At 44.8% G+C, this 11,814-nt stretch overlaps 1 protein-coding gene across 1 annotated transcript; it reads right to left on the bottom strand.

The window, feature by feature from the left end:
- Positions 1 to 4,392: 4,392 nt before the first annotated feature.
- Pou2af2 (POU class 2 homeobox associating factor 2) lies at positions 4,393 to 9,586 on the bottom strand. Its single transcript, XM_006972323.3, has 3 exons — positions 9,459 to 9,586; positions 6,334 to 6,632; positions 4,393 to 5,178 (listed from the first exon to the last, which is right to left on the bottom strand). The coding sequence occupies exons 1-3, from the start codon at positions 9,535 to 9,537 to the stop codon at positions 4,777 to 4,779; spliced, it is 780 nt and encodes a 259-aa protein (XP_006972385.3). The 5' UTR covers positions 9,538 to 9,586; the 3' UTR covers positions 4,393 to 4,776.
- Positions 9,587 to 11,814: the final 2,228 nt, after the last annotated feature.

Below are 11,814 nucleotides of genomic sequence, written 5' to 3' on the forward strand. Positions count from 1 at the left end.
CAACATGCTGGCCCTAAGCCAGGTGCTAGGGATGCAAGGTGAGCCAGGAGTCCTCCACCCCCTTGAGTCTTTACCTAGATAATCCCTCTTTATCTAGAGTATAGGAGTTTTCACTTTGTCTTTCTTAAGTCCACAGTTAGTGAATATGTTGTATAAGATGAACAATGTAACAATGGAGAGGGCACTTTAGACAGAGCCCAGTTGTTGGACCGAAAGTTAATTTTGGTGAGTCACTAAAATATCATTAGAATACAGTGTGACTTAAACCCCATCAGTTACTATTTTGGTACTTTAAATATAAGTGGTTTTATTCCTGACTATATATCTATATTTACATATAGAAAAAGTAGATATTCAGATACTCTTCTGTGGATACACATCTCTATATGCAAGCACATATCTTACTGTTGAGGTTAGTTTTCCCCTTTGTGGACTTTTCCCTTTGTGGACTTTCTTTTGGGGGCACTTCAGTCCTACCATGCTATTGCATTATTAACTCATCCGTGGAAAGTCATAATGATCATTTAAAAGGACTTACTAAATAAACAAAGTAAAGATGTGGTTTTCTGCTCTCATTCTTTGGGGTTTGAATTACATTGTAAGAGAAATACAAACACTTTCAACAACATGCTGTGTCTGTTTCCAGTGATTCATGGGGTGATTCTCTACAATGCAGGTTTTGCATGGGCAGATTTTAAATTTCACTTAACAACTTTTATTCTATGCATTTTTTATTTGTGTGTGGGGTGTGTGCATGCAGGGTGTGTGCATGTCACAGTACATGTGTGGAGGTCAGAGACTACCTTCTAGGAGTCCGTTCTTTCCTTCTACCATGGCGGACCTGGGGTTAGAACTCAGGTCACCAGGCTTCACTTGCTAAGCCTTATTGCTGGTCCTTAAGTTTCACCTTTGACTTCTGGTATTTTCTTAAATAGGTTGAACTTCACATCACCATTTTTACCTATTTAAAACATGCATATGTCCTTAGTCCTGGCAATAGCCCAAAAGAGTTGGCATTATTAGCTGAGGCTCATAGTTTTCCTTGGTTCTTTCGTGAGAGGCAATGAGTCAGAAGATGTCAGGTTTGAGGCAGGAGAGAGAGAAGAATGCATTTTTTCCCCATATTATGGTATTGTGCAAGCAAAGGTGTGGTTAATAGCCACATGCTGAATAGGAAATGGTGTAGGGAAGTGTGATTAATCTCCCTGCTGTAACTTTGTAGTTTGTTTCCATTTTTTTAATAAGACATTTCCAGAACAATAAAACAGGACCAAATTAGAATATGTGAAAGAGACACACATCGGGTCAAACAAAATCCTGAAAGCCATTTACTACTTGGAATTGATGAGCCTGATTCTGACTCACTCCCATTTCCTGTGGGCCAGGCAGCTGAAATGGATAATAGACCGAGTGTGGGCTGTATAGGTCTCCCTTGTTACACACTAACCTTGTGGACACTGAACCAAGTTAGGCACTTTAAGAAGGATGTAGACACCTTTATGTGCTCTGTTTTCCTCTATGTTTCAAGGCCTGAATCATTTGAGAACCAATATGTCTTCAGAGTACTACAAGATCAGTGAACATGATGTTTGAGTAGATGAATACAAAGTGAGCCATGATGATGAACATTGAACATAATAACCAAACAAATATTAAAATTATGAGGATACATACGTATATATAATTTACAGAAACTTCAATTTTCTACTACTACTACTTAGTAACTTATCCTGGTGAGTACTATATAACTATAGTTATTAAAAAGTTTACACAGCCAGTCTACAAAACTGACTCTGGGGCCCTCAACTACAGAGATGTAGATCCCTAATCTACAGCGGACCTAGATCTCTTCTTTCTGGTGTGGGGCCTGATGCTCAGTTTTGAGTAACAATTGGATGACAGAAGGCTCTTCTAGAGCTACTGGGAACCACAACAGAGGTCTTAAGTGGAAGAAGACTTCAGAAGAAGACTACACCTCTGCTGTAGCGGATGTTGCCAGTGTTCCCCAGTGAGCACACGCTGAGCAGAATAGAGCCCAGGCTGACCTTTACTTCCAGTGTATACCCAGTTGCTGGGTTAGGCGGTGGCAGCTGTGTTTCTAATGTTTTGAGGAATCCCTGCTACTGAAGAGCTGTAATCAACCTAAGAATTCATCAGTGGGTGAGCAGATAAAGAAGTCACTCTGTCTCTGTCTCTCTCTGTCTCTGTTTCTCTCTCTCTCTCTGTCTCTCTCTCTCACCCACCCATCCACACACACTATGCAACCATAAACAAGTTCTGTGATTTGTGATAATACTGATGAACCATAGGGGCATACGTGATGTGAAATAAGCCAGGAGCCCAGAGACAAAGGTTGCATGATTTCATTTGTGTACATTGTATGAAAAGTTGACCTTGTAGAAACAATGATTAACAGAGACTGAGGTGGGGGAGAGGAGGGGGCTAGGAAAGAAGTTGGTCATTGGTACAAAGTTACAGTTAGGATAGGTAGGTTTTGTCATACTCTTGCATGGTAGAGTGACTACCATCAATGGTAACATAGTTTATATTTCAAAAGAACTAGAAGAGATGATTTCCCCTTGTTTTTGTTGTACTTATTGAAGAAAGGATTTTAATGTTTTACTATCAAGACAGGATAAATGTTTTGATGCCATGGATATGCCAATTGCCACGATCTGAGTGTTGTATAATGTTTGTGCATTGTGCTGGGCAGTTTTTTGTCAACTTGACACAGACTAGAGTCATCTGGAAGAGGACACCTCTGCTGAAAAAATGCCTCCTCCATCATATTGGTCTGTAGGCAAGTCTGTGGGGGAATTTTCTTAATTAGGGATTAATGTGTGATGGTACAGTCCACCGTGGGTGGTGCTGCCCCTGGCAGGAGGTTCTGGGTGTATAAACAAAAACAAAAAGTTGAGGGAAGCATGGGGAAGAAGCCAGGGAGCACTGTTCCTCCATGGTCTTTGCCTCCAGGCTCTTGCCCTGAATTTCCTTTGTGATGGGCTATAAGCTGCTGTAAGGACTATTCCTACCCAAGTTGCTTTGGACCATAGTATTTACCATAGCAACAGAAAGCAAATTAGAACTTGCACATTGAAGCATCACATCACTCTCCCACAGATGTGTGTATACACATCTACACCATAGCCACCAGACGACAGCCACCAGAGCTCACTATTCCTTTGCTCCTACATGGATACTTTCCAGGGAGGGAGCTTTGAATACAAGGAAGAGGAAGGCTTTGAATTTCAGCATTTCAGTTGGTATTCCATACGCTAGGGATAGTTTGCTTAGAGAGAAAACATCACCAGAAGACTAGAGGAGACATATCCACTATTCACATCTAAGTATGAATTAATACCTAGATTTAAATTCGCAGACCCCACCCTCCCTGCCCGAGCTGAGGTAAACAAAGACAATAGCAGAGCACAATTTGGAGACTCTGTTGAAGAACTGGTCCAAAAAGAGGATTTAGACATCTCAGTGGAAAATAAGAGTCTTGGCCTCTAGGAGACAAGGAGGGACCAGAGGGTTCCGAAAGGTGTGAGAAGGAAGTAAAGACGTGATTGTGGTGGAAGATTGGAGGAGGCAGATAAGCGACACCTATGGGCCTTGGTTTATGCATCCACAAAGTCAAGGTGTGTGTGGGTCATGTATGAGGGGCATGGCCTGCAAGTGACCACTCTACTCAGTGGAGATACTCAGCTCAGCAAAGGAATCCATACCTCTCAGACTTACTAATGGTAGATTCCTATTTCTGATGTCAGTTTCTGTATTTGTACCTGGTAAGTGCTATCCATCTCTCACTGATAAGCCACAGAGGACTTGCTTCTCGTAGCTGGAAAATACAGAACGTGCTGTTGATGACTCTTGCCTGGCAATGTGCCCATCCCCTTGCCTCTGAGCTTCTTGATGTCCTGTTTGCCGCTTGCAATGGTCTAGTCCCATCTTCTGCATTTTCTTTGAAATCTATGACTTGTGTTTTGATCAATGAATTCCCACTGGGTGCAGGCACACTGGTAACTATAAATTTAATCCATTAGTCATATTCTGCCTAGTTTAACTGAGGCTCCCATTGATCAGCCTTTTATGGTGGGGGATTCTGAAATAACATTTGGACACCCTGGGTAAAACTCTACATTTACAAAGCCAGTCTCCTGACCTCATCCTATTTTATTGACAATAAAGCATTTATACCTGGTGCCATAATTTTTATGGGGACTTTACAAGTCCCTGTAATAAGGGAAATGTGCATAACACTGCAGACTTTAAAGTTACGTGGTATATAAAATGAATTTTGTTTTACATGCTCAAAGCTGCATTATACCCTTCCCCTTTTCTTTTGCTAGATACACAAGGTTTATAACCAATAAAAATTAGACAGGAAAATCATTGTATTTTATAATCTGCTAAAGTTTTTAATGTAATATAAGAAAAATAACCAGAGCCCCAAACGATGCTTCAAAGGTAACAGAAAATTCAGAATAAAATGGGTTACCGAAGTTCTAAAGTGGCCTCCCTTGTGAGGGTGTCTCATTAGAACGTGATCCACAAAGCATTTTATTGACATTGTAGTGTTTGGCAGGGGTGTTATAGTGTTATAGTGGCAGAGGGTTAGTGGCTAAGAGTGGAGATGAATGCCACTGTCAGTTAGCACTGGGCAGAATTGTGGCTTAAACTGAAAATCCAGGTCGGATTGAGCTAGCACACCTAGAAGAATCTGTGGACACAGACTCCAACGTTCATAAGAATGCAGAAGTCCTCTGGCCTGCTGCCTCAGTAAGCTCTCCGGCACTCATAAGAGCCCCAGGCCATGCCGCCATCTTCTTTTGTCCAAGGTGAAGGGTCATGAAGAGAAGAGGTGTCTGACCCCTCCTCTGGGGAGAGGGGCACCACCTTGGGTGGGAGGTCATTTGACACCGTCATGAAAGAAGTGAAGGGGTATGAAGAAGGGGTGGGGTACCCTGGTGTGTGGTGCAGCTCTTCCAGTGCATGCAGCGAGTAGGGCTGAGCCCCAGCAAGGGATGCACCCCATCCCATGCTCCTGTGTTGGGTGCTGCTTCCTGACTCCAGCTGGGAGAGGCAGCTGGTGCTGGGTGGCAGGGTTTGCAGGGTATCGGCAGGCACAGGGTCTGGCTGGCTGAGTCCATCCGGCACTGTCTGTTCCCAGGAGTCTCTCTGAGGAGAATGGCAAAGGCATGGGGATTATTCTTTAGTTGATGCTCAGAGGATACAGTGCTGCCACTGGACCGAGGGAGGCATCCAGAGAAGCCTCCGTGTACTCGTACTGCTGCTGAAAGCCTACCTCCCAGGCAGCTTTACCCTCTGGTGTTTGACTGGAGCCAGGAAAATCTGGGTTAGTTTCTACTCTAGGATGTTACTCTGGGGTCTACAGGGGATGGCAGCACCTGGTTCTCATTTGGAGTAATCCTCCAGTTACATAGTCTCTAGAACGTCATGGGGTAGGGGACTCCCTACCTCCTCAACAGAACTTTCTTTGGGGTGTGGACTGAGTTCGTTCACTGTTACCACCCACCACCCTCCTGACTCTGAGCCCTTCATCTGTGAAATGGGGCACAAAATTGAGTTGCTGCAAATATTAAATGAACAAAGGCCCATGAAAGTTCTTGCCACCTAATAAGGTTAATTCCCGGACCCACCCATATTGTCTAAAATTCCACCTACAGCGATTCATTCCTTTGTGGCAGGAGGCTTTACAGTTTTCTATAAAAGGAGTATTAGCAGCTTTTTTAGATCTTTCTGAACCTATTTCTTTGGAAGGATCAAGAAAGAACAAGGTGTGTGTGTGTGTGTGTGTGTGTGTGTGTGTGTGTGTGTGTGTGTTGTGTGTGGGGGTGTGTGTTGGTGTGTGTGTGGGCTTCCAGAGGAAGCTGGAACAGGAGGAATGGCAAGGAGGCAGAAGATGAACCTGGGTCATCTCTTTTTTGAAGTTTGTCTAGTCCTATTTAGATGTGACTTCAACATTTGTTCCTTAGTGGCCGCCGGTCTAAAGAAGTCTCGCACCAACAGGGTGGGGGCGCATTTAGCAAACAGAATAGGAACAAAATGAACACGAATTCTACCTTACAGGCCCCGGGGTTCAAAACCCTAGATAGACAATTTTGATGCCTTGGTTAATGTGATCTTTGAGCAGGACTCACTCAGAAGGGTCCCCGCAGAGCCAGCCTGACTGCATCTCCAGGTTTGAGCAGAGCAAACTCAGGAATCCCCAGGTGAGTTACATCTGGCTTCGGCTTGGTTACCATAGTGAGGGCTGGGCCACAGCAGCTGGGGCCTCCCCTTCCTCCCTGCACGTGAAACAACCGTACTCACAAACACAAAGTGAGCTGGATCGCTGGGGAACGGAGGTGGCAGCAGGGGCGGCAGGGTCGAGGTGCTGAACAGGGAATTCGGTGTGGAGGTCAGCGCGGGTGGGCGGTATTCTCCATAGGGCTCTGCCAGGTAGGACTCCAGCAGGCCCGTGTGACTCTGCCCGGCTGAGGACTCACAGGCGAAGGGCTTAGCCACGCTGGAGGGGTAGAGGTCATTTGAGATCTGCTTGCTGCTATGGAAGTCGGAATCAGAGAGGAAAGATCTCCTGACCCCGTAGTAACCCGACATGACCGGGGAGCCTGTGACCAAAGGGAAGAGAAGTGGGCAAAGGTTTCACAAAGGAAGCTCAGAGCATTGTGGCTCCTTCATTGGTGTCCTGTGGGAAGATGGTACCCACACATGCCTGACATTATCATTAACAAAGAAATATACATGTCTTGAATGGCGTGCAATATTCCTGCATCACTGTTTCAGCCCAAATAATAGATGTGCTTAACATTCACTCTGGCTTTAGGGATGAATTCATGTTAGATGTACAATAACTTCACCAGATAATGATTTATCAAGTATCTTCCAGATACTGCTAAGAGGGGCACAGAGACATAAGTTAAAGAACTCCTTGGTATCCTAGTCAGCATTAACTGCCAACTTGACATAGCCTAGAACCATTTGCAAAGCGAGTCTCAAATAAGTCTCTTTGTCAGGTTGGTTTGTGGGCATGTATGTGAGGGATTGCTTGGATTATTAATTGATGTAGGGGTCGCCCATTGTGGAAGGCACAATTCCCTGGGCAGGTGGCCCTGGGCTGCATGAGAAGCTAGCTAAGTGTAAGCCAGCAACCAAAACTCATCTATGATTTCTGCTCCAAGCTTCTGCCCGAGTCCCTGCCTGACTTCCCTCAATGATGGACAGTAGTAATCTAGAAGCTGAAAGAATTCCTTTCCTCCTAAAAGTTGCTTTTGGTCATGGTATTTATTGCAGTAACAGAGTGAAACTGGAATGTTTGGAATCTATGCCGTTCAATGGAACTATAAACATCTTTCATAGTCTCTGAACTACATCCCATAACATATAGGACAGTTTCCAAGTGGCTGCTTCTGGGCTTCTTACAGGAGGTAGGTATTGTCTTTCTAGATAAGATGACAACCTTCCTGCCCTCCTCCCCGGCCAGGGACAGGTGTCCTGTCTTCTGATCCTTATGCCCACTGAGATTCACCACCATGTTTCACATCTAGCTGGCATAAATAGATGGCTTGCTTTGCCCTCGGACAGTCTAGTTGCAAGGAAGCCAGTTTTTGAAGAAAAAATAACCCCTCCTCTCCCGACATTTCTGGCTTTGACGTTTCTAGTGTTATTTGCTGCCCCCTTGTGGTCACACTGAATCTCTCAAACTCTATCAAGAGAAAGCTTGATCGAGTTTTTAGAGGAACAGGGGGAAACACTGGGAGGAGTCTCATTTAAGGAAAGATGAATGAAATGGTTTCAGACGCACAACACTCCCTGACCCTGCAGTCATCTGTGGCAGGAAATGGATGGTTATTGAGAATCTGTGTGGGGCACAGGCTCCAGGTCTTCATAACTCATCACTTATATATTCCATATAGTGGAGGGTGGGATCTCATTCGCCAAGACCAACCCCGGGAGGTAGTGAAAGTGCTGAGGTGTGGAGAAGATGCCATCGCTGTCTCTCGTCCCTTCCCTCAACAACGGCGGTGGCGGCGGCGGTGGTGGTGGTGGTGGGGAGGGGGGGAGAGCGGTTTACAGCCGAGCTTTGTCCCCTGACCCACCTACTCTTTAGAGGAAAGCGAAGCCAAGTTCCCTGGGACTCTTCCCCTGGGTGACTTGGTCACAGTGAGAGCCTGAGCCCCTTCCATCCATCATGGCATTTTATATTTTGCTCTTCACTCTGTCTCTGCTACAGCTATCTTTCCAGGGGATCTAGAAGCTCCTTGGTGGTAGATCAGGTCTCATGCGCTGTCTGGTCTGTAAACCCAGGAGTGGAATGATGCATTCAACACTGGGTGCATAGGCATTCATTCAGGGGAGGCAACCAAGTTCCCCACCAAAACCTTTGGCATGCTTTGACTCACTACACTTCCATTTAAATTCACCACTTTCCCATTTGTTGGTACATTTGAACTCTGTGGCGACAGTTTTAACTACAAACATACTTTCCTGGGACAGAAATCCGTGCAAATGAAAATTTATGTCATGAAGGTATCCAAGGATTAGTGAAGGCAGAGAGCAGAGTGAACAGGTAGACAAGGCTTCCAGGATGGCACATTTCTAATTTCAAAGTAAAATTAATCATCAAGTGTATCTATTTCTCCTTAAAAAAGGAGAAATGTTCTAGAGGGTAGGAGAATGGGCAGAAACTCCCTTTAGTGCAAAAGAGCAGAAGCAAACAAATTCAAATGGAAGTAGACATGCTGGGAAAATAAATCAGAGTCATTCACTTATGGGATGTTTCGGAACTCCTTTTCTGTTGCAACTTGGAAAGTACTAAATCACTCTAGAGATCTGGAAAGAATGGTGTGTGTGGGGGGGGGGGTTGGGAGTTGTGTGTGCAAGGGTGTTTATTACTATTAAGAATATTCCTTTTCTATCCTCACAGGACGGTGGAATTGAGACACGAAACTGACAAGAATACAATACATTGAACTCAGTGTGTGATACGCCATGGAAAGTACTTAGTAAACGTAGCCCCTGCCCCTAATGTTCCTTTCTCTTTCTGTCTGTAGTGGCATTGTCTATCAGATCACGGTGTCAGAGCTTTAGATGTTTTAACATGATACTTGGAGCCTGGTTACTATTGCTTTTGTCTAAAAGCTTCTTCCAGGCAGCGTATCAAAAACAGTCCACCTCTCAAGAACTTAAGGACGAAGTCCAGGATGATTCAATGAGATTTGTCTTCACTGATCTTTTTTTTTTTTTTCCCCAAAGAAACAAAAATGAGAAAGTGATGTGAAGTAGTTTTCAAAACATTGGAAGCTCTTGGCTGGGGATATGACTTGCATGGCGTGTGCATAGCTCTGGGTTTGGTGGTTCTCCACCCTGGAAAACAAACCACAAATGCTGTTGCCACTGAAAAGTGAGTAAACTGCTTGTTGAATTAAAGGTCTCACCTGGCATCTGGACGAACGGAGGCTGGGAGGAGCTGACGCTGCCCTGGAAGGCAAACAGAATGCAGGTGTTTTTCATCATTAGCTGCAAGCTTGAGTTGAGTTTTAAAGTCAGGAATATATTTTTCCAAACTTTCCTCTCTTTCTTCCTTCCCTCCTTTCTTTTCTGGGTGTGGATGTGTGTTTGCACACATGTGCAAGTGTGCAAGTGTGCATGTTCACGTGGGTATGGAGGCCAGAAGTCCCCAGGTTAACCTTGGGTATTGTCCTTGGGAAGGCCAGCTGGCTATCATGGGTTTTGAGACAAGATCTCTCACCAGGATCTGGGCTTGAGGATAAGGCTAGACTGGTTGGCCGGTGAGCCCCAGGAATCCCCCTGTCTCCACCTTCCCAGCACTGGAAGTGTGAGCATACACTACTTGGCCTCCCTTTTTGCATGATTCCTGGAGTTTTAACTCAGGTCTCCAGGCTTGTGTGGCAAACACTTTATGAACCGAGTTATCTCTTCAGCCTCCAAATGCTTATATTTTGATGCTTAGAATGTTACTTGAGGATTTGGAGGTGGACGACTTAGAGTAGAATATAAGTTTATTATGTGGAATAGAATAACGTTGTAACAAGGAACAGAGAGAAACCAAATTTTTAGATTCTGATAGACATGCCAACAAGCATTAGCTAGACAAAACAGAATGATTTATCTTGTGTACTACTGTTCAGGTCAATACTCATTCATAAAATATCTATTAGACAGTGTTTTATATGCACATATATATTAGTGTGTTTGCAGCCTTATATGTGACTGACATTTGGCTTCAACCCTGGATGGCCATGTTTTACTGTGGGTCTTTATGCAAAATAGATAATCCACGAAGTACAGGAAACCCGAGTGTGATTTGTCCTTCTTGCTCAAAGTAGCATGGTTCATAATAGACATAGTAAACATTTGTGGAGTGAAAATGCAGTTTGAGACAGGGTGTGTAACAGCCCTCGATGTCTTAGAACTCACTCTGTAGACCAGGCTGGCCTTAAACTCATAGAGATCCACCTGCCTCTGCCTCCCAAGTGCTGGGATTAAAGACATGCACCACCATGGCTGGCTAAGATGCATTTCTTAAAGAGCCCACAGAGCAGTGGTTGTGGGTGGGTGGGGGAAATGGTAGACAGAATACTATTCTGATGAAAGATTGAATGTCTTTACATTTCATTAACTGTATGTGTGTGCACGTGCCGGGGGGGGGGGGGGGGGCATGTGTGTGTGTGTGTACATGTGTTTTGTGTGAGTTTGAGTGTTTATGTGTGTGCCTTGTGGGAGGGTGCACTTGTGGCTGTCAGAGGTCAACTTGCAGGAGTCAGTTATGTCCCTTCACCTTCTGGGTATGGAACTTACTTCGTCAGGCTTGGAGGTGAGGACTTTTACCTGCGGAGCCCCAACACTGAAGTCTTATCTTCATTCCTAGTAACTGTAACTGAACCTTATTTAGAAATAGGATCTTTGAAGGTATAATTACTTAAATTAAGATGTGGCCATATTGGATTAAGATGAGCTCTCAGTCCCATACAACTGACATCCTTATAAGAAGAGAAGATGGGCTAGAGAGATGGCTTGGTGGTTAAGAGCACTGGCTGTCCTTCCAGAGGACCCAGGTTCAATTCCCAGCACTCACATGGTGACTCCCAACCATCTATAACTCTAGTCCCAGGGTATCTGATGTCCTCTTTCTGGCTTCTGTGGGTACTGCATGCAGGCAAAAGTAATCATACACATAAAACAGAATTTAAAACATTTTTTTTTCAAAGAAGAGAACACTCAATGATACAGACATGGTGAGGGTCATTTGGAGACAAGGAAAACGTGAATGATTTAACCTCAAGATTAGGGATCAACCACAGCCAAGCACTGGGCTGAGCTCTGATGAGAGGGAGGAGGGATTGTACAACCAAGGTGGAGGGGTTAAGACCTGAGCTAATGGGAGCTCAGGGACTCTGGACAGACAGCTAGGGAGCCTGCATGGGATCAACCTGGGCCCTTTGTATGTGGATGACAGTTGTGTAGCTTGGTCTGTGGGGCCCCTAGCAGTGGGATCAGAACCTGTCCCTGGCACAGGAGCTGGCTCTTTGGAGCTTATTCCCCATGCAGGGATGCCGCAGGCACGCAGCCTTGATACAGGGGGAGGAGCTTGGTCCTGCTGCAATGTGATACATGGTTTGTTGACTCCCATGGGAGGCCTGCCTCTTTCTGAATGGAGGAAGAGTGAATGGGGATGGGGTGTGGGGGTAGATGAGAGGTTGTGGGGGAGGGAACAGGAAGAGAGGAAGGAAGAGAAATTGTGGTTGGTATGTAAAATAAATGAAAAATATT

This window comes from Peromyscus maniculatus, chromosome 7 (assembly GCF_049852395.1).
Source record: "Peromyscus maniculatus bairdii isolate BWxNUB_F1_BW_parent chromosome 7, HU_Pman_BW_mat_3.1, whole genome shotgun sequence".
Taxonomy (NCBI): Eukaryota; Metazoa; Chordata; class Mammalia; order Rodentia; family Cricetidae; genus Peromyscus; species Peromyscus maniculatus.

Excerpts from the sequence above, each read along its gene's own strand:
- Pou2af2 (XM_006972323.3), bottom strand. The coding sequence starts at position 9,537 with ATGATGAAAAACACCTGCATTCTGTTTGCCTTCCAGGGCAGCGTCAGC. Across the intron at positions 6,633-9,458 it reads TCCGTTCGTCCAGATGCCAG|GCTCCCCGGTCATGTCGGGT; the intron begins GTGAGACCTTTA and ends CTTTGGTCACAG. Across the intron at positions 5,179-6,333 it reads ATCCAGCTCACTTTGTGTTT|AGAGACTCCTGGGAACAGAC; the intron begins GTGAGTACGGTT and ends CATTCTCCTCAG.